At 40.4% G+C, this 21,677-nt stretch overlaps 1 protein-coding gene across 2 annotated transcripts in view; it reads left to right on the top strand.

Annotated features, from left to right (window-relative positions):
- Positions 1 to 21,677, top strand: part of LOC138960787 (xaa-Pro aminopeptidase 1-like) — a 197,196-nt gene that overhangs the window by 49,165 nt on the left and 126,354 nt on the right. For both annotated transcript variants that reach the window (XM_070332438.1, XM_070332437.1), the window contains exons 5-8: positions 3,520 to 3,624; positions 7,042 to 7,134; positions 10,001 to 10,147; positions 13,688 to 13,786. In XM_070332438.1, coding sequence (XP_070188539.1) covers positions 3,520 to 3,624; positions 7,042 to 7,134; positions 10,001 to 10,147; positions 13,688 to 13,786 — 444 coding nt within the window. The remainder of the gene's footprint in view (positions 1 to 3,519; positions 3,625 to 7,041; positions 7,135 to 10,000; positions 10,148 to 13,687; positions 13,787 to 21,677) is intronic.

Below are 21,677 nucleotides of genomic sequence, written 5' to 3'. Positions count from 1 at the left end.
GTTTACTCTTAAAATGTGATCACAATTAACAAAAATAGATCAATTAGTACTACGATTAAAATTTAAGAAATCGATCCAAAAATGATTTCATCTTATTCTTTATCATTTCCCGATTCCAAAAACAAATAGATATGATATGTTGTATTCAAAACAAGCTCAGAAAGTTAACAAGAATACAACAAAAAAGCGCTTTCCTGCTTAGCGCAATACGCTACCGCGCTATTCTGGCTTGTCAATGCCCCCCGCGGGTTAGGGGGAGTCCCATATTGGTTGGGACGAGAAAGAAATTACCCGATGCTCCCCCAGCATGTCGTTGCAAGCCCCTGGAGCAAATTATTGATTAGTGCTTTTGTGAACAAGAAACAATTGACAAGTGGCTCTATCCCGTCTCCCCCCTTCCCTCCGTCGCGATATAACCTTGAATGGTTGAAAACGACGTTAAACACCAAATAAAGAAATGGCTTGTCAATTTCACTGCGTTTTGCACGTGAAAAGTGAGCGATTTACTTCTCGCGGGGATTGACGAAGCTGTATTGTCTCGGTGAAAAAATGCATTGCGTTCAGTTTCAATCCGTGAGTTCGACAGCTTGACTGAATGTATCAATTTCGCCTCACACGACTTGTTTAATCTTGTACTCGGTTTCCAATATATGACGTACATAACTGTATTTTAGATCAAAGCTATCAATGCTAAAAGGCACAGTCCTTCCCGTGTAAACGATTTGGCTCAACATCTCAGATCTGGCCAAGTTTTTCGTTGGGATAAAACCATCCCTCCACTTGGACACATATCAAATTTCAACAGCATGAGTGCTTGCTGTGCTTGCTGTTCAGAGTGGGATTTTTTGCAATTTCTCTACGGACACTAGTGGCAATATGTGAAAATAATTCATTAATTGTGTTTGTCTTATTATAAATGCGTTGTGGTGCCAAAAGACAAAATTCTATGTTTGTGTAAAATGAAAATAGATATTAAAGTTTTCTTATCTTATCTTATCTTATCAAAATTCTCACTCTGCGCAGAAAGCATTTGTATGCTGTTGAATGTTTTTGGATTTGTCTAAGCGTAGGAATGACCTTATCCCATAAAAATCCAGAGCAGATCTGAGATGATTCTTTCTTTTTTTTCTTTCTTTATTTGGTGTTTAACGTCGTTTTCAACCACGAAGGTTATATCGCGACGGGTCTGAGATGATGAGTCGAATCGTTCACATGTGCCATTAAAAGAAGTGCTTGCTCATTATTTTTATAATTAGATAATTGCCGAGTGTGTATTGTCTATGCTCCTTTGTTTTGTATCCACTGACACTGAACCAGGAGTGCATGCAGTTCACAGTATAATGGCCGCTCTAAACAACGTTCATGATAAACATCATATGTATCGATTGGAGATTGGATTTCCCTTCTTTGAGTCATGTGACGTCAGAGGCCGACAAAACTTTATAATTTGGCTTTTCAGGTTGACCGAAACTTCAAAGGAACTCAAAAAAAACAAAAACGTCATGTGTTTGATTGCATGTGTGTGTGCTGTTCAATGTCAAAACAACAACAAAGTCATAAGTACCTGAAAGGAATTCGATCGATACATAAATGTTATTTGCGTGTTTGACCAAAATATGACATTTTACACAGATCTCGACAGTCATTGTTCACCTCGACCGCTAGCGCGGTCTCGGAGAACAATGACTGTCTCGATCTGTGTAAAATGTCATATTTTGGTCAAACACGCAAATAACGTATAATATACTGAAAGGCAAAAGAAACGCAATTTGTTTTCAGAACGATACTTTCAAGATTATGTCTTATTATCATGTGCCAATGGTTAAAATTGGTCCACGTCGGACTCAGCAGTGTCTAGTGATGCCGCTGTGAGAAAGGCACGTACAAAACTTGCCATGCCAGATCTGCACAGAGCGAGAAAGATGAAATGGTTGTGCTGCACGTGCAGAGACAATGGAAGTGCCGAATGCCGATTTTTTGGGTCTCAGCACGACTCGCTGTTCATGCCGTATAAATGGCAGTATTGTACGCTATCTGGCATTCCCCTATTCCAAAAACCAGCTATGCCGAGATTGAACGCCACTGACCGTGAAAGTGCAATAGGCCAGCTGACACTGGGAACGCCACAGAATGAGGTTGCTAATGCTTTTGGAGTCCATCCGTCTACCATCACCCGTCTCTGGCAACGATATTTGCAAACTGGGTCCACGAATGACTTGACAAGGAGTGGGAGACCACGTGTCACCAATGAACGAAAAAATCGTGCCATTTATCGACAGCACGTACGGGATCCGCTCCACACTGCAGCAGCAACAGCCAGAGACGTCGCTGGCAACCGCAACAGGCCAGTAAGTTCCCGCACAGTTCGACGTCGGCTGGTTGACAGAGGCCTTCACCGCAGACGTCCCGCCAGGAGAGCACCTGTACTGACCGCTCACGCCAGACTAGCCAAGTACCAATTCGCACAGCAGCACTTGAACTGGACCTGGCGACAGTGGCAGAACATTCTGTTCACAGATGAGAGTCGGTTTTGTGTCAGCAACGCTGACGGCCGCATCCGGATCTGGAGACGAGACAACCAGAGATATGCTCCCAACAACATCTTGGAGTGGGATCGCTGGGGAGGCCCTGGTGTGATGATATGGGGCGGCATCTGCCTGCATGAAGTCCTGGGACCCATCATCTTTCAAAACATCGGCCCAGGACGAGGCAATGGCGTCACAGCAGAGCGCTACATTGACCAGGTGCTGAGGCCAGCTGTGGTTCCCTTTTTCAACCAGAACAGGAACTTCACTCTGCAGCAGGACAACGCCAGGCATCACACTGCCAGACTTACAGCCGACTTTCTGCAGCATCACAACATCAGGGTGATGCAGTGGCCTGCCTATAGCCCTGATCTGAACCCTATCGAACACTTTTGGGATGCCCTGCAACAGGAGCTGAACAACGTGCAGCCAAGGCCCGCAACCGCTGCAGCCCAAGAGCAGGCCATCAGGGACATGTGGCCCAATGTCCACATCGCCTCCGTCAATCGCCTCATCCGCTCAATGCCAGCCAGATGTCGTGCAGTTGACCAGGCGAGAGGGGGGCATACTCAATACTGACTGATTGGAACTGGGCTGAATGACCTGTTGCAGTTGCTGCTGATGGCCCAGATAAGGGAACATTGTTTGAGCATTACGGACACATAACATACCAAAACCTGTTGAGACAGCTCTTTCGAAAACTGTATCCGTTTTACAGACTAATAAATTAAATATCGTTCTTCACCCAACAATTGCGTTTCTTTTGCCTTTCAGTATATTTATTTTATTTGACGTCAGTGCCAGAGAAATTCCATAGGCCTATTTTCTTTTGCCGTCGGATAGACAATAACCTTCGTCTCAAAGAAAACTGCCGCTTTAATGATGCTTTAACCAGGCCGCTTTAATGATGCTTTAACCAGGCCTACGCGAAATGAGTCAGTTTGTTTTTGTGTTACGATTGTGTGAACTAAATAAATGAACTGCAATGTGCCAGGTTACGCCGCTGTGACAGGGACGCAGGCAGCAATGTGGACTGACGGTCGCTACTTCCTAGAGGCGGACGATGCCCTGGACTGCAACTGGATCTTAATGAGAATGGGTCGGTCACACACTTCCTCAGCAGCATGCTTGAAACGAATATTCACAAACAGATTATGTAGAGGTTACACGCCTTATCTCAGTGGATATTAAAAATGGTAGTCATAGTAAGCAGATCATGAAAAATGCGAGCTTCATTATTTTTGATAACCACTGAGACGAGGTCTGTAACCTATTTGTTCCCCTTTTCCTCAGTTTTTTTTTAAAGAATAAAGGTGTTTTTGTGCCACAGCTTGATCGAATCCTATAATCACTCTGCATACGTGAATTATTAAAATGTGCAGCTATAAAGTTCTGTGAAAATCATTAATTCTCCATATACACCTCATAGCAGTTTTTTTGGTTTGGAAAAAAAACCAATTATTCCACCCTCAGCTGCTTCTAGGGTTTGATGACTCCCAACTTGACCCAAGTCTGGTAAACCCTGGTCAAATATTAGTGTCACAGCGGGGTCATGTTCGGTCATAAAGTGACAAACTACCCGGTTCTTGAACGTTTTTGAAACTCCAGCTTTTGAAACTGTACACATTTCTAGGGTTATATTTCTTGAACGTCACGTTTTAAAGCTAAGGCTTTAAAACTTGACACGCTTCTAGGGTTCAATTACTTCAAAACGTGACGCTAGTGTGGTTGACCTTTGTCAAGTTTCAAGGTCACAGATGAGAAATGTTTTGTTAAAAATATGGAAAATTATCAATTTCTTGAATACTTTTGAAGCTCGGGCTTCGAAATTTCACCCGCTTTGTATGATTTGACGCCCTCTAGGCTTGAAACAAGTCTAGTTGACCCTAGTCACATTTAAGGTCACAGTGGCGTCAACATTGTGTAAACATTTTTATCCAACGTGAGAGAGACACCCGTGAGATAATAATCGTTGCTTTTTCAAATAGTGAACAGCTCGCTTTCGCTCGCAGTTCAATATTTAAAAAAACAACTCGTGTAAATCTGGTACGACACAGCAAGCCATGTAGTATTCTCTATGAGAATATCAGGCTCATTGTTTTGCTTTTTCATAGAGCTAGAGCGGCAGATGATTTGTTTCTTATTTATGTAACAGGTAACGAGCGTGAGTCATAAAACACATTTGCTTTTGTTGTTTTGTTTTGTTTTTATCATTTTTTCAAATAAATTGCTCAAACTTTTTACTTCCAAGATAAAATATCCCTTTAACTACAGTAAAGATGTGAATAATCCTTATCTCGCTACATTTTAAACTAAGATTCTGCTACTGTGGTTAAAGGAATACCTATGGTTGTGACAACATTTCTTAAATGTGTTATTACTGTTTTTATCACATTATCACTACGTTTCAATTACACATTCAATCAATCAATCAATGAGTCTTATATCGCGCATATTCCGTGGGTACAGTTCTAGGCGCTCTGCAGTGATGCCGTGTGAGATGAAATTTTAACATGCTTCCATTTGAAACTTCGAGGTCTTCATCGGGGATTGACGCCCGACCAAAGGTAATTGAAGCCCGACGGATTGTAATTCAATCTGACGATGATCTCTTTCCTGCTTTCATGCGATGGTAAACAGACAGAATTGGTTCTGTTCTGTTCACACACTACTTTCAGTCCACCTACCTGCAAGGGTCAAGTCCCAAGAAATATGTATCTGTATTCCTATCGTATCACTCTCCTCCTGTTTTGTTTTCTTTCACATACATTTTCCCTCCTTTTTTGACGGGTTTCTGGACAGCAAACTCAAAACAATTTCTTTTCATCACAAAAGCGATCTTTGGAATTGACTGACGTAGTCGGAAAGAATTCATGCATCAACTTACGTCACGTATCCGACGTCATCACTTCCGCATACCTTATGGTCTCGGTGTTCTGCGCGAACTTAGAATCCGGTTTCATTCTAGAATGGACCGGGTCCAGGTTGGAATTCTAACCCTGCGCAAGTACAGGGGTGCCATTCTAGAATGAAACCCTTGTTGCTGGTCCATTCTAGAATCGGCCGTGCGCAAGGTTGGAATTTGGGTCCAAGTTGGAATAGTCATTTCAGTTAGACTATCACACAGCCAAAGCCACAAATGTGGATTTTCTGTTTGTTTTTGTTTTTTGTGTGTTTGGTTGGGTTTTGTTTTCGGGTTTTTTACACTTTACTCAAAGACATCGTGAATTGGGATTGTGATGTTCTGAAAGTGATTACGATTTTGAGAGACACTCAGCACTGATCGCTACGAACGGAAATTTCCGGACTGACAGTGTTTTGCCGATCTCGCTTGTAACTTTTAATCTTATTCATATACATGAAGTTGGTCTTCTGAATTGTGAAGATATAATGTCAACTTTTTTTTAAACCTGTGACAACAGCTCTATACCTCACTCTGTCCTTCTGTTGGTCTGTCTGTCGGTTAGTCGGTCTGACCGTCTGTCTGTCTGTCTGTAAAAAAAATTGTCAAAAAACCGGACATTTCCGAGAGGGAGACAGCGCTGACATTGCAAGCGGTCGCAACCGGCTCTCATCACAAAAACAACTGCCCTGCAAACAATACCGCCCTGGTAGTCCCCCTTGCTATGGTCTGCCTTTGTTTATTGCGTACTCAGGAGTGTCAACTTTCTTGACATGACATGACATCGCAAGATCGCCAAAGGATTTTTTCAGGGGTAGACAAATCAGCCCCATTTTATCAAAGGGAAGGTGCAGGTGGAGATAATTCAAGGGAAGACAACTCTGTCTTACCTACAAACATTACGGCCCCCTTTATTCGAGGGTTTCATTCTAGAATGGCACCCCTGTACTTGCGCAGGGTTAGAATTCCAACCTGGACCCGGTCCATTCTAGAATGAAACCGGATTCTAAGTTCGCGCAGAACATCGGTATTTCGTTGGTACTTCATATTTCCTACTTGTAAAATGACCCTCAAAGCTAACCGAGACTAGTTGAGGCTGTATCAATGCGCCTCTGCCAGCAGGTTGTTAATGGATTTTTTAGCGAGTGACTATCGACAATTAGTGACCTGTAATTTTTAATGAGTTGGGGCATTCTGACCAATCACAGGATCTGTTTCATTAAAACGCAAATTCGATTGAATTACAATTAGTACTACAATAAAAATTTAAGAAATCGATCCAAAAATAATGTCATCTAATTCTTTATCATTTCCTAATTCCAAAAATATACATATATATATGATATGTTGCATTCAAAACAAGCTCAGAAAATTCAAAAGAATACAGAAAAGCGCGCTTTTCTAATTACCGCAATACGCTATCGCGCTATTCTGGCTTGTCAATTTCACTTCTTGTTGCACGGGAAAAGTGAGCGATTTCTTTGCCGCGGGGATTGACGAAGCTGTTATGTCTTGGTGAAAATATACAGTGCGTTCAGTTTCATTCTGTGAGGTCGACAGATTGACTCAATGTTGTAATTTCGCCTTACGCGACTTGTTTATTTTTTATTTCAGGCATAAAGGACGTGCCGACGCTGACTGAGTGGATGGTGAGCGTGCTGAATGCCAGTAACGTGGTGGGCGCTGACCCCTTCCTCGTGCCCAACAGTAAGTACCGTACCATCACTGTTGGTGTGGTTTCACTGTCTGAGGTGTTATTGTCTCCTTCTTTATTGCTACAGTCTGCTGTATAGTTTGTATTCTATGCCTTCGAACCTGGTTGATTGTATCTGTCCCACAAACTCTTTCATTATGTTTATCTGTTTCGAAAATGCTTTCTGCCTGTGGGACCACATACATATTTTTGTAAATCAACAGAAAAATAACTTTTGGTGAAAGCACATTTAAATAGTTTCTCCACAATCATGTTCATGACTAACCTCCTTAGCTCTATAGGCACTATCGAGTCACTCACCGTAACAGCGGGTGCACCAGCGGGTGCACCGAGCTTTTGACACCCGTCGTTGAAAGGTGAAGAGTATCTGTAAAATAAGAAGTTGACTTTAGAAAGAAAGAGGGGATATAATATAATGCAGCTCTGATCTACCTTCGACAACCCTGGATACTCTGCGTGTGTGTCTCCGAAACCGTTCTACCAAAGTCTTACCGGCACGGTTGGCCTAGTGGTAAGGCGTCCGCCCCGTGATCGGGAGGTCGTGGGTTCGAACCCCGGCCGGGTCATACCTAAGACTTTAAAATTGGCAATCTAGTGGCTGCTCCGCCTGGCGTCTGGCATTATGGGGTAAGTGCTAGGACTGGTTGGTCCGGTGTCAGAATAATGTGACTGGGTGAGACACGAAGCCTGTGCTGCGACTTCTGTCTTGTGTGTGACGCACGTTATATGTCAAAGCAGCACCGCCCTGATATGGCCCTTCGTGGTCGGCTGGGCGTTAAGCAAACAAACAAAACAAATACCAAAGTCTTCCACGAGTGCCCAGTAAAAGCCCCGACCTGTTCAATGACACGGCGTCTTACTCCAGTCACCGAGCTGTGCAGTGCACACAAGAATTTGTCACCATGGCCTGCTTTCGAGAAAAATGATAGATTCAAGGTTTGCAGTCAGGCTTAGCATTTGTGACAACCGCTCGTTTTTTTTTTATAGGGCGCACAGTGAGAGACTTGGGTATTACGATTGAGAGACACACACGCACATCAGGGGAGTCACATCAGGGTTGTCAAAGGTGTATTGGAGCTACATAGACGATGTTCGGAAATAACTCTGTCGTGCATTTATAGGTTGTGGAAGAGTGGGTATCCTTGCTTTTAGTGGGACAAACAAACCACACGTGCTCCTTTCTCCAGGAGTTTCAGACCCGACCCTCGCTAGTAATTGACCTGTGGATTGTTTGTCTCTGAAAGCAAGGATAGTCACTCGACAAAGAACATATATGATCTACAAGTTCCTATCCCCCTTCATTGGCTCTGTCGACGCCTGTTTTTAACCGCATACTTCCCTTTATATAATAAAAACCGATCATAGAGCGTCGTCGTTCCGAACTAAATATTCTAAATCTCTAAAACCGTTTGGAATTCTGGTCCTTTCATGCAATGACGTCAGCGCCTTGGGTTAGTTATCAACTCAACTAACCTCGAACAGTGAGATCGACAGAACGTACGTATTGTACAGTACACAAATATATACGAACGGAGAAACTCGGAAACCGACGAGTCGACACATGCTCGAGAAATCACGTCTAATATTCGATGTTAACATTTCTTTTTTCACCCGGAGACCTTCGTGACGAGTTGGTTCAATCGGTAGAGCACTCAAACACTAATTCTGACCTGGCGGTCACGGGTTATAATCACTTAACTGCAAGAACTTTTTTTTTAATTACATTTGCAAAGATTTCTTTATTTTCTGGGTTCGATATTCTTGTATTTTATTCATGCAAATTCATTCCAAAGGTTTTTAGCGGTATATTTAAAATTGAATTCATCTAAGAGTTGCATAATTATCGAGTACTTCCAGTGAACGATTTCCCAGAATTATCCATTCTATTTTTTAGTAACATCGGCTTCTCGAAAAAGCCCAATGCCCGATTGTATCACCGCGCGTCGACTGCATGTAATGGTCGTCGACTACTTCTAATTGTAATGTACTAATGGACAGAAATTCGTCTAATGTCTCCCCCCCCCCCCCCCGCCTTTTTCTATCAAAGGAAATATATTCATTGTATCGGTACTCTTCAGCTTTAAACTGTGAAGGAGGTGCTGACAGAAGATTTACCATGCCAAGAGCACAACTCCACCATGTATTACCCTTTCCCTTTCTTTTGGGTCGGAATCCCTGGAACCCCCCCCCCCCTTGCGTGTGTGTGTATGTGTGTGTGTGTGTGTGTGTGTATGTGTGCGTGTGTATGTGTGTGTGTGTGCGTGTGTGTGTGTTTGTTTTCAGATCATTTTAATTTTCAAGTCGGCTCTCAGGAAGGCCAAACATTAGTGCTGTTCACATGGCAGACTTTCAACCAACTTGTCAACCAATGTGGTGTGAAGTCGCTCAAGAATCGCTCAGACCAAGTCAGCGAAAAGTCAGGCATGTAACAGTCCCAACAATTAAGTACGGATTTAGTTTCGATTCAGCAGCAACTTGAAAACTCATTAGAGCGCTAGCTGCTTTACAAGCCACTTGGGGCAGACTTTTATTATTGCACTTCCTAATAGGTTGGCTATAGCCGAAAACGACCTACGATTGACCAAGCCCTTATGAGCATGTTGTCTGAGAATCGTTGCTTGGAACTAGTCTGAGGTTGGCGCTGTTCACATTGGTAGTGCTTTTCAACCGACTGGTTCTCATTTGTAACGATTTTTTGTTTGATTTGTTACAAAAATCGCTCGAATGTTGATGGAAAATTGCTTGTAAGTCTGCCATGTTTAACATGCAGCACTTTACTATGTGGGTGTGTGTCCGTGTGTCTGCCTGTCTGTCTGTGTATGTGACGTGTGTTTTTGTGTCTGTGTATGTGACATAAAGGCAATTGGCTGAGTGTCGAGTCGGATCTGAAGAAGGGCAACATTACGCTAACGGACGTCACTGCCAACCCTGTGGATATTGCCTGGGGTGCTGACCAACCAAAACCTCCCATGTCTAACATCAGCGCTCTGGAAATTGAGTTCACCGGTAAGTATCTGTGTGCTGGTGGTAGATAGTCATAGTAGTCGTAGTATTCAGTTGTGTTTGTTTGTATGCATTGATGGCCGGTCAGCCTTCCACCTATGAACGAAAAAAGCGTAATGTTCAGGCTTTCTAGGATGCTATTTAAGCAATGTTAAACGCTTTCAGAGCTTGATGACCTTCAGGAATGACCCAAGTCTATGTGGCCCGTGTCCAATTTTAATGTCACAGCAGGATTGAGTTTGGGTCCCAGAAATGGAAAATTGTCGTTTTCTTGAACGTTTTTAAGCCAGCTGTTTAAAAAAGGTTTCATGACCTCCAAACGTGACCCAAGTCTGGTTAACACTCATCAAATTTCAAGGTCATGGCGGGTTCATGTTCTGGTAAACAAGTGGAAGAAGATGGAAACACCACGTGGGTAATTCGTTCAGGTAAGGAAAGAGGAAAATTATCATTTTTTTTAACATTCTTGAAGATAGAGCTTTGAATACTTCACACACTTCCAAGGTCATCGTTTTCTTAAATATCTATGACCCAAGGGCTTTTACACCTCACACACCTCAGACACCAGTGTCTGATGACCTTCAGATATTAAGCAAGTCTGGTTGACCCTAGTTTACTAAACTTGGCCAAAAACTTATTGCAACAAATTTCAAACCCAAATTAAAGCATTAATCCCCGTGTCATTTAATTAAAACTGTATATGCCAGTTAAGACCGTTCAACTTAACCTCCAGGATCAACTTTTGGATTAAATATTTCTTTTACAGGGATCACGTGACCGCCGCTCAAGTAAGGGTACCCTTAAAATCGACCAGACAAAAACGGAAGAGCCGAATGAAAAATTGACAAGAAATCACAATAGGCAAAACTTTGCAACTTTGACATACGAGAAGAAAGTCAAACCAATTATCTACCCTGAATAGATTGTTTTGTTTTGCTCCCTTGCGTATTTCGCGTGCTATGATATTCCTACTGATGCAGGTGTCGATCGCAAGAGCGGTCCAAAACGGGACTTTTTGCGTCATTTTTTAGGGGTATCATGACAAAAAAGTCTGCACTTTAGCAATGATTTCGTGGATTGCTTTGAAACTTTCGGAATATTTTACCAACATACCAGAGATACTTCGAGCGAAATTATGGATTGTTACAGGTGTTTGTTAAAATGTTATGCAATTTTTCAAAAGAAATTTTTAATCTCGTCATAGGATTGTTTCCTTGGGTCCAAAAAATTCATGACTTTGCATGTCTTTAGAAAACTGATTGATACACACACTGCTAAAGTTTTATGTGCGTGTAAGCACTGACGCAAATTTGCTGGGCCTGTAAACACGCTACATATTTAAGCGATGATTCTGGTGCCACAGCGATGCCCAGCCAAGCGTGACCGTAGCATGTTTTAAGAGGCACCCAGCGATAACAGCTGTAAGCGCAAAACAGCGTGAACGTTCCATTTTTTTCTCATGTGTTTGCATGACTAGCAAATTAACGCCAGCCACGCAAATGAAATTTATCTGTGGATATACAAAGTCATGAATTTTTTGAAGATAAGTGAACAATCCTATGACAAGTTTAACAACATTTTCCGAAACATTGCGTCACATCTGGATAAACAACCGTGTAACGATCCAAACTTTCGCACGAAGTATCTCTAGTATGTTGGTAAAATATTCCGAAAGTTTCAAAGATATCCACCAAGTCATTGCTAAAATGTAGCGCTTTTTGACATGATACCCATAAAAATTGACGTAAATCGTTCCGTTTTTGACCGCTCTTGCGATCGACACCTGCATCAGTAGGAATAGCATAGCACGCGAAATACGCAAGGTAGCAAAACAAAACAATCTATTTGGGGTAGATAATTGGTTTGACTTTCTTCTCGTATGTCAAAGTTGCAAAGATTTGCCTATTGTGATTTCTTGTCAATTTTTCATTCGGCTCTTCCGTTTTTGTCTGGTCGATTTTGAGGGTATCCTTACTTGAGCGGTGGTCACGTGATCCCTGTAAAAGAAATATTTAATCCAAAAGGTGATCCTGAAGGTTAAGTGAACGGTCTTAACTGGCATATACAGTTTTAATTAAATGACACAGGAATTAATGCTTTAATTTGAGTTTGAAATGTGTTGCAATATTTTTTTGGCCAACTTTAGTTAAACTACTAAAACAAGGCTAGGTAACCATGGAATACGCTTAGGTTACCATGGAATACGCAGCGTATTTACCTACTCAGCACGCTAGGGAATCGCCGGAAATGCACAACGGTCCTTACAACATTCGCGCAGTGACAGATCTGGATTGTGGTAGTGGGTGTCACGAGAAGATGCGGCTTCGTTTGAGATCAATCAAACACATCTCTGACTGATTCTTGTTTATGCGAGTGCGTAAGACATTAGACTTGTACAACATAGCAACCAATTAGTTGATTTATGCAGACTATTGAACTTGTAGTTAGTTGAACGCTGATTTTCATCTTGCCGCGGTCAACTTATCACTTTCAGTGGTCGTTTCTACACACTTAATGATTTTCATAAAAAATCGTAACTGCCAGAACTAACTTAAATATGTTCTCTTTGAAGCTGCTTATTCTCGTTAGTGTGAATGGATGAACAGTGTAGCAGAATCGATGTAGTAGATGTGATGTGAATATCTTCACACAACGGTTCTTCCACGTGAAAACGCTAGCATGACAACGGTTGCATGGTATGTGTCAGAACCGTTATAATAGAAATGAAGGATCAATACTTTGGACTTGTTTTGAAACAACTTGACGCAAGTTAGTGTCAAAACACTAACGACCTGTTAAACTAGACATTTAAGAGCAATTTAAAACATGTTGTATTGTCTTACAAGAAACAATCATTGGAAGTGAAAAGTTGTGGACGGAGAGACGAAAAACGGCGTTTGACTAGTTGTATGAAAGATAATCTGCATAAAACAAGCTTAATGTGAACAAGAATGATGAACAAGAATTTGACGGATAAGCTTTCGATTGACCTCAAACGAGAACACTTTCCACACACACATACGCACACGCACACACACACACGCACACACCCTGAAAATCTGCTGTATCACAGAATGCACTGCGCGACTGCTGTTGAAGCGTCGTGCATTTCCGGTGATTCGCTCAGGTAACAGACACAAATAAGAAGGTCGTGGAATAAATATGAACAGAATTATCCTTCACTACCTTTACGTTAACGTGGAGGTTATTTCGGATGTTTTTAAAGCTTACACAGTTATCGGGTTTTATGATCTTCCGGCATGACCCTAGTTTGGTTGACCCTCGTCACAATTTGTGGTCACAGCGGGGTCATATTCGATTAATAACAAAATTAACTTTGAGGTGACCTCGGATGTTTTTGAAGCTAGATCATTGCAACTTTGCACAATTTTAAAGTTTGATTATCTCCTGACATGACCCCTGTTTGGTTGACCCTTATAATATTTTGGGGTAACAGCGGTGACAGTATACATACAAACTTTAGGTTGATGTTTTCTTGGATGTTATTGGAACTAAAGCCTTATAATTTCGTTATAAATACAGGAACAACCTGGGAAGAGAAGGTGTCAGACATACGTGCAGCGATGATTTCAAGGAGATTGTTCGGAGCTTACGTTGTAACCAGTCTGGACGAGATTGCGTGTGAGTATTTCTGTGAAGAGTTCTGTCGACTTTTAATTGCGTGTCCTAAGTTTTGGATGGTGGAACGTGTGGGTTTACAAGATAGGAACAGATTGTTCATACCACTGTAAAGCAAGTTTGTGTTCAAGTAGTTTGAAACTTACTTTCCACACAATTGAAATATCCTATACGCTTATCGTTTTTGGCTCTGTGTAAAAGCTGAACAGAACATATTCCGACCCCCATACACTTTATCTTCATGGAAACAGAGGCAAATGTAATGCATTTTATGAGAAATTGATAATTGATCATTCTGTATTTGCATATACCCTTCAAAAAAAGTTAAGGACCACTTTTTCAAACGCATGGCATACAGAAATAACAAGGTAAAATGATTTAAAATTGTTAGTAATGTTTTATTCAAGAACTGAGGACTGTCTTCAGAAAATGTGACAACCCTCTGATTTCAAATTCACAACAGTAGTATTTCTTACAACGAAAAACTGCAAAATCTCCCACTAATCGGTAGTGAGATGTCCTACGACGTAAAGTGATCTCTCCCCGGACCATCACAGAGCCCCCATTTAAACGATTTCGTTCTACTCGTCATAAAAAACTAAACACATACATTTAGCTGTAGATCTTTGTGATGCGGCCAGTTATATTAAAACCAAGTATATTGCTAGAAAGGTAATTTATTCCCCTACCGTATGAAATAAAGAGTTTCATTTTTCACCAGTTAGTGTTTATGCAGTGTACCGGAGACCTAGAAATGAAATTCGCAAAAGCAAACTTGCAGACACTAAAATCAAAATAAGCAAGAGGGACCCTGTTTTTGATCTCAAATGGAAGAACAACTCACTTTCTACCCATACACATTTATTTGGTTAAGCTGATATGCCTAGCGGTGTTGCTTTGCCATTTTGAAGAAGACAGGTGTCAGCCTCGTCAGAAGCCTGTTTTGGCGTCTTTTTTGTGGGCGATGTGGGTAAAAACTCTGTTGTTTTGTAATGGCTCATTGTATTGCTTTTAAATTTGACATGACAATTGCCAACATGTGTTTAAAATATCCTGGCGTTTTGATAAGTTTGTTGGACGAACTTGAACTTTTCAGAAAAGTTTTATTGAACTGTAATAACTTTTTACACAGTATTGTTGCAAAAATTCAGCATTTTGCGAACTCCAACACAAAACAGCAAAACCCAGTCCAGCGCAGCAGACTGAACTGGCACGTCACTCACAGCGATAATAAGCGTGCCAGTTCAAGTCTGCTGCGCTGGACTGAGTTTTGCTGTTGGAAGACCTGTTTTTCGTAATTGTTGTTTTGTGTTCACATTTCCATACCACCCAAGGGCGTTGTTGCTTTTGTACCAAAATTGATCCCCAATTGTATTATTAATTTGTGTTGAAGTGTGCAAAATGCTGATTTTTTGCAACAATACTGTAAAAAGTTATTACAATTTCATAAAACTTTTCTGGAAAATTCCAGTTCGTCCAACAAACTCATTAAAACTTGTTGGCAATTGTGTTATCAATACCCATGTCAAATTTAAAAGCAATACAATGAGCCATTACAAAACAACAGGGTTTTTACCCACATGGCCCATGAGAAATGAAGCCAAAACAGGCCTTTTACGGCTTCTGACGAGGCTGACACGTACCTGTCTTCTTCAAAATGGCAAAACAACACTGCTAGGCACAACAGTTGAACCAAATAAATGTGTATGGGTAGAAAGTGAGTTGTTCTTCAATTGGAGATCAAAACCAGGGTAATTCTTGCTTATTTTGATTTTTTGTGTATTTTAGTGTCTGCAAATTTGCTTTTGCGAATTTCATTTTGGGGGGTGTCCTAGGTCTCCGGTACACTGCATAAACACTAACTTATGAAAAATGGAACTCTTTATTTCATACGGTAGGGGCATGAATTACCTTTCTGTCAATATACTTGGTTTTAATATAACTGGCCGCATCGCAAAGATCAACAGCTAAATGTATGTGTTTAGTTTTTTATGACGAGTAGTGTAGCACAGTGCCATCTGCAAAGCACTCTCTACGACGCCTTCAGACTCTGATGCGTCCATCAGCGGGACCCAAGAAGAGGCGGGACCCATCAGTAAACAAGAACTGAGCCCCACGATGACGTAATTACCTTACATGTTGAGTGCACTGGGCTCAGTGAGCAGGTGCATGGTTGGCAGTCAATGTTGTTTTGCGGACTGGGCGTCTTTCACTGAAGTTAAAAGCGTGTAAGCAGTTTGTAACACTATGATTACTGACAACAGTGTGTGATGGCAACTCATGGTCGATACCGCTGCCTTTTCAGTAACTTTATTTGCTGCACGACCTTCATTTGGATGAGACGATCCTTCATTGTTGTGGTGACTGTAGGCCGACCATAACATTGTCGTAACTGTACTCTGCCAATTGCTTGAAGCCATTTCTTCAGTCCGATGATGTTGAAGTGAGACACCACTTGCCTGGCAGAAACAAAATCTTGTTGCCATCAAACTGCCCTTCCCTCATCCAAGTCGCTCCTTTTTCGTGAAAGGGGCATGTTATTTTATTGCACTATTTTGTCAGTGTGTCATTTTGCAAACAAATTTGTGAGCACATTTCGTGGCTGGAACCCTGTTGTATTACGTGCATTACTTGTTTTTGTCCTGGCATGTCTTGCACCGATTTCATATGCTTTTGAAAACTGCCCCCTTTTTAAAGAAAACTTCAATTTTTCCGCCTGTTTTGTATGACACAGTATCCATGCCTGCCAATTTTTTTCCTATAGCAAGACTCACTGCCCTTTTGTTAATTAAAAAAATTGACGTTTAAATCAAATTGTATAACCTTTGATTTGTGGCGAATATTTTAGAGATTGTGAAAATTTCATGACCGGTCCTTAACTTTTTTTTGAAGAGTATACATGAACGACGCTAAATGTCATTGAGGCTCGAAACAGTAAGAGAAAACGCATAATGTTTTCTCAGGGAAATGCAGTTTATTTACAGGTTGATTGTCGTCGTATGTTCACTGTGTCTGTGTGGTAAAGACATACAAAACAATTCTTGTTAAAGTTCTTATTCAAACATATAAGTCAGTAGTTTGAACGCAAATCCAGAGTGTCACTGTCCACTGATTGATAAACATTATATGTGTTTATATTAGTTTCCAGAGACAAAGTTTAACAGTGGCTTTGTAAGATGTATCCTGCTTCTGGCTACAATAAAAATGCAGTCAAACCAGCGTCCGTTTTGGACGGTCTAACTGGGACAAGAACTTGGTTCAGTGTTGAATATGAAAACTTTACACAAATCTTCAATGAAATACCTTTTGAGATATGTCGAACAGACCAATGATGCTGGCGATCTCGTACACAGTGCAGAACAGATTTTATTGCTGTCTTACGAAAAGGATAAAGAGGACTGTCCAGTACCACCCATAACTGGGAATGTATCGATTTAAAAAAAAATATATATAATTCATTATTCCAAGAACAGAATCGGGGGGCGTTTTATTCAATAACGTGTATCCATCCACATTCAATATATTTTCGGTCATCCTTTCATCATTTACTACTCAAGAAAAATGATTATAATTGATAGAAACAATAGGCACTTACGGATATATACCGGCATTCACACACAATATATATATATATATTCTAACGTTTCTTTTCATGGACACACTTATTATGTACATAGCTAACAGAGAAGACCAAATAGCAACATAAATAGGCATACAGCACATAGCATAAAAGTCACCTGAAAATAAACGCAGGAACAGAAAACACGATATACAGCGTAGGTACATTGAGAAAACAGTGAGAGAGAGGGGGGGGGGGGGAGAGATAGCGAGATGCTGGTGTTTTCGTTTTCGATTTATACAATTTTCAGTACAAATACAAATAATACACAATCTTTATCAATCATCCATTTTTTTTGCTCAACCTTAATTTTTCTCTTCAAAAAAGGTAACAATAATTTCCATTCACTATAAAACGTGTGGGGGACATTTTGAATACATGCATAATATTTGCCTGCTTTAAATTCTTGACACATTAGTAATGTGAAAACAGTCATGCTTGGAATCTTATCATTCAATCTGGCAGTATAAATATATTTGTTGGTCAGTAACAAAATCAAATGCAAATCAAACACTTTTTCTGTATGCTTATTCTGTGCATATAACCAAAAATGTTCGGTTTCTTTGACAACACTTTTTGCACACAATGTGAATGTTGCTTCACCCATTGCAAAAGGTTGTTCCAGAATTGTTGCACTTTAATACAATCCCACAAAATATGTAAGGCATCTTCATAATTTTGACGTACACAGTGGAGAATTCACAATCTTTCGGTTATATTCGAAACAAAATCCTAGAATCTCGTATCCACGGTGGTCTTTTTTTTCATTTGTTTTTGTATTCTCTTTTTGTGGATTTTTTTTGTTTTGTTTACACGTATAGGCTTCACATTACAGGACAGCACATAAACAAGGGGACAAATTCATAAAACAGAACACACGTGGACAATTACAACACACAGGGGGGGGGGGGGGGGCGGAATGGGGGGGGGGGGGGGTGGTCGTGGCTTGGTGGTCGCAGTATCAAGAATATGTAAAGAAAAAAGAACCTAAGGGTTACATCAAAACATGCATATATACAAGTGCCAATACTTATAAAATTTATCTTGTGTATTATTCATAGCTGCGTTGTATTTTTCACAAATAAATCTTTGCTTAAAATGTCTACTAAATGTCTGAACATGAGGGATCTTTTTGTTCATTTTGGACATATAGGTGTGGTGTTTGGCACAAATTACTAACACATCAAAAACTGTATCGGTGACTACATCGTTCGCCACTCCAAATAGAACCAATTCTTTGGAAAGTTTTATATTGTCACAATGGGTGCAGTTCACCTTTAACTAATTTACAAATTCTATCCAAAACGTCTGCACTTTATCACACTCCCAAAACATATGTATTAGAGTTTCTTCATCTCTACCGCAAAGTGTACACAATGGCGTATCCACAATTTTTCGCAAAAACAGAAACCGTTCTGGCGGCAAAATTCTGTACAATAATCGGTACTGGAACCATCTCAGACAGGAATCCTTTGTTGTTTTAAAAACATGTCAAAAAATAACCTTCTTATTTAACAAACGGTTTACAGATTTAGACCATTTTTCAATACATTTTGGGACAGTAACATTTTCAGTCAATTGTTGGTAAATAAATTGTGTCTTACCTTGACAAATACATTTTCACACAATGGGCTCTGTCATAACATGTTTATCAAATTCTAAACCGATTTTTTTCTGATATTTTTTAACAGCCTGGATCACACCTTCATACAATATAAAATCTACTCGCACATTCGGGTATTTCATTTTGAACACATTATAGGATGAATATCCATTTTGTCCCAAAATATGACCAATTTGCCCAATTCCATTGTCAATTCAATTTTTAATGTACAATGTCTTTTTATCTCTGCGAATATTAATATTATAAGTTGAAGGTTGTAGGGTCAAATTTTCCATGTAATTTCTTTTAATAGTGAGGTTGCGGGGAAGACGCCCGACAACTCAGCACGACGACATGTGACGGTGACCTTCTTTTTTTCCCCCTCACACAGTCGGGAAGGGGCCTTTGCGAGACGTTCCGGCTGGAAAATGGAGCAATTTGTCGTCGTCGCAAAACGGAAGATAGAAATTGGTCTTTGCTGTTCAGTCGAGTTCACTTTAATCAAAGTATGTGTTATGGACATATAGATTGTTCATTTTGCAAATAGCTTTTGAAGAAAAAGAAAAAAAATCTTTGATAGGCGTGGATTTACAGTTTGTTTTGTCGGGTACCATCTCAGATGCTCACAAGTCTTCTTAATGAAGCGGCTATAAACTGTTTGCGCAGAAGACGGACGCGTCCCGAGTAAAAAAAACAAGACTATAGTGACGTCACATTTCGGCTCAGCGGTCCGGGACGCGTGCTGAAACAACGGCTGCAAAGACAAAATTTGGTGTTTTTCACGTCCGGACCGAACGAATGAATAAAATACTCGTTATATTCTTAACTTGAGATGTTTGGATGGTGCTTTCTTCTCTGTTTGAGGTTCCAGTTTGTGATTGGCTAAAAAGCAAAACCATGTTTTTGAAGGGGAAAATAGTTGAGTTATAAGGGGTTGATCAATGACACACACACACATCGCTATGGCTACTTGTTAGAGGAATGAGAAAAAATGTAGTCGAAACTATTTTTTATGTGTGTTGGTTTTGTTAGTTGGATCGGTGGATAGGGGTTTGCGTAAAAAACATTTTACAAATCACGTCGAACCTAAAACCGCGATTTGTAAAAATGTAAAAATATCGCATTCCACAAAGTAATGCGTGCCTTTTATTATCATTAATATTTGTTATTTAGAGCCTCTACGCTGAGTGGTGGGGGTGGTTTTAGATCCACATTCCATTTTGGTGCAATCCCATTTTGCCGCCGTCCCATTTTTTTCCCCATCCCATTTTCGCGACATTTCACAAGCCAAGCGTCATTTTAGGGCATATCCAGCGTCACGGACGAGGCATTCGGACGAACATAAAGGCACGTGGAAATCAACAAAACAACTATATTACAAGTAAGTTGACAATGATCGAGGATTATGCAACTTGTGACTGTTGTTCTCTGTGAAGTATGAAATAGAGAAATATTTAATTTGTGGGCGAGTTCTTCGATGTTTGATGTGCGTCACGGACGAGGCCAAAATTCTGTCCTATTTTTCAATCACAAAGAAGTAAGTTGATATTTCTGCGAATTGTGTTCGCTGTTTTCGTTCATAGCGATGAAACATTAATGGCAAGCATTGCTCTTTCGGTAAAGATAATTCAAAAAGTTAAAAAATAAATCACATTTCGGAGAAACGCTTGAACATTTGTCACGGACGAGGCCAGTACGCGTCACGGACGAGGCACGTACGAAATGCACTATAGTAGTGACGTCTTCAGGAGATCAACAAATTTTATTATAGCAACATATCGTTTTCAGTAGTCACCCACAATGTGAGACTATCATTAATTTGGGTCAGTGTTTACATTCGCTCGTTCGTCCGCCCGGGTTACGTCTGTCCGTTAGCTTTAGTAAGCATAAAGAAGGATCCTCAAGAGCCCATGAATATTTGAAAACAAAACTTGGTGGATAGGTACATATGGGTAATATAATCTGTCGTGCAAAGTTTCAAGGTTGTAAATGAAAGGTCAAGGTCAGATCTATGTTCGAACCTTGATTTTTTTTCAGATTTGTGTTGGAGAGTTATCCAGCCAAAGTTTTAATCCAATCAAGTTGAAAATTGGTATTGTGACAGAGTGTATATTAAGAAATGCATCAAAATTATGAGCTCGAATGAAATATGTTTTGATTGCATGCGTTTGAGCATGTGTCTGTTTGTCTAAATATGGACAATACTTGTTGCACCAACGGGTTTTTTCTCTCATATAAATAAAACAAAACACTTGTCAAAGGTTAAAAGACAAACGATGCTGTTTATTTAACAGAATTTCGGCAAGTTGCTTTTATTTAACTTCAGGATTGTTAATTTCCTTCCAACATGAGATAACAACTGAGCATGCAGCTTCCACAGTAAATGGTTAAAATGTCTGAAAAGGCAAAGTAAAGATTGTTTCCAATTACAATGTAAAGTCAAACTAACTTGTCTTTTCCACCGTTGCCGAATCTGTTACAAATCAGCGACAGGGCGACAGCGTAGCTAACTTCGTCACCCCCCTCTCCCCCCTCCAAAACAGCACATTCATTGGCATGTCAAAATATTGACACTGAGGGACAGAGAAAGCGGCAACAAAGTCATAATAACATGAGGTAACAAATGAGCACGAAGCTTCGACGGAACACACTAAATGCCCAATAAATAAGCC

This window comes from Littorina saxatilis, linkage group LG3, assembly GCF_037325665.1.
Source record: "Littorina saxatilis isolate snail1 linkage group LG3, US_GU_Lsax_2.0, whole genome shotgun sequence".
In the NCBI taxonomy this organism is placed as follows: domain Eukaryota; kingdom Metazoa; phylum Mollusca; class Gastropoda; order Littorinimorpha; family Littorinidae; genus Littorina; species Littorina saxatilis.
Note: the sequence above shows the minus strand (reverse complement) of the source record. Positions and strands in the feature narration are given on the sequence as shown.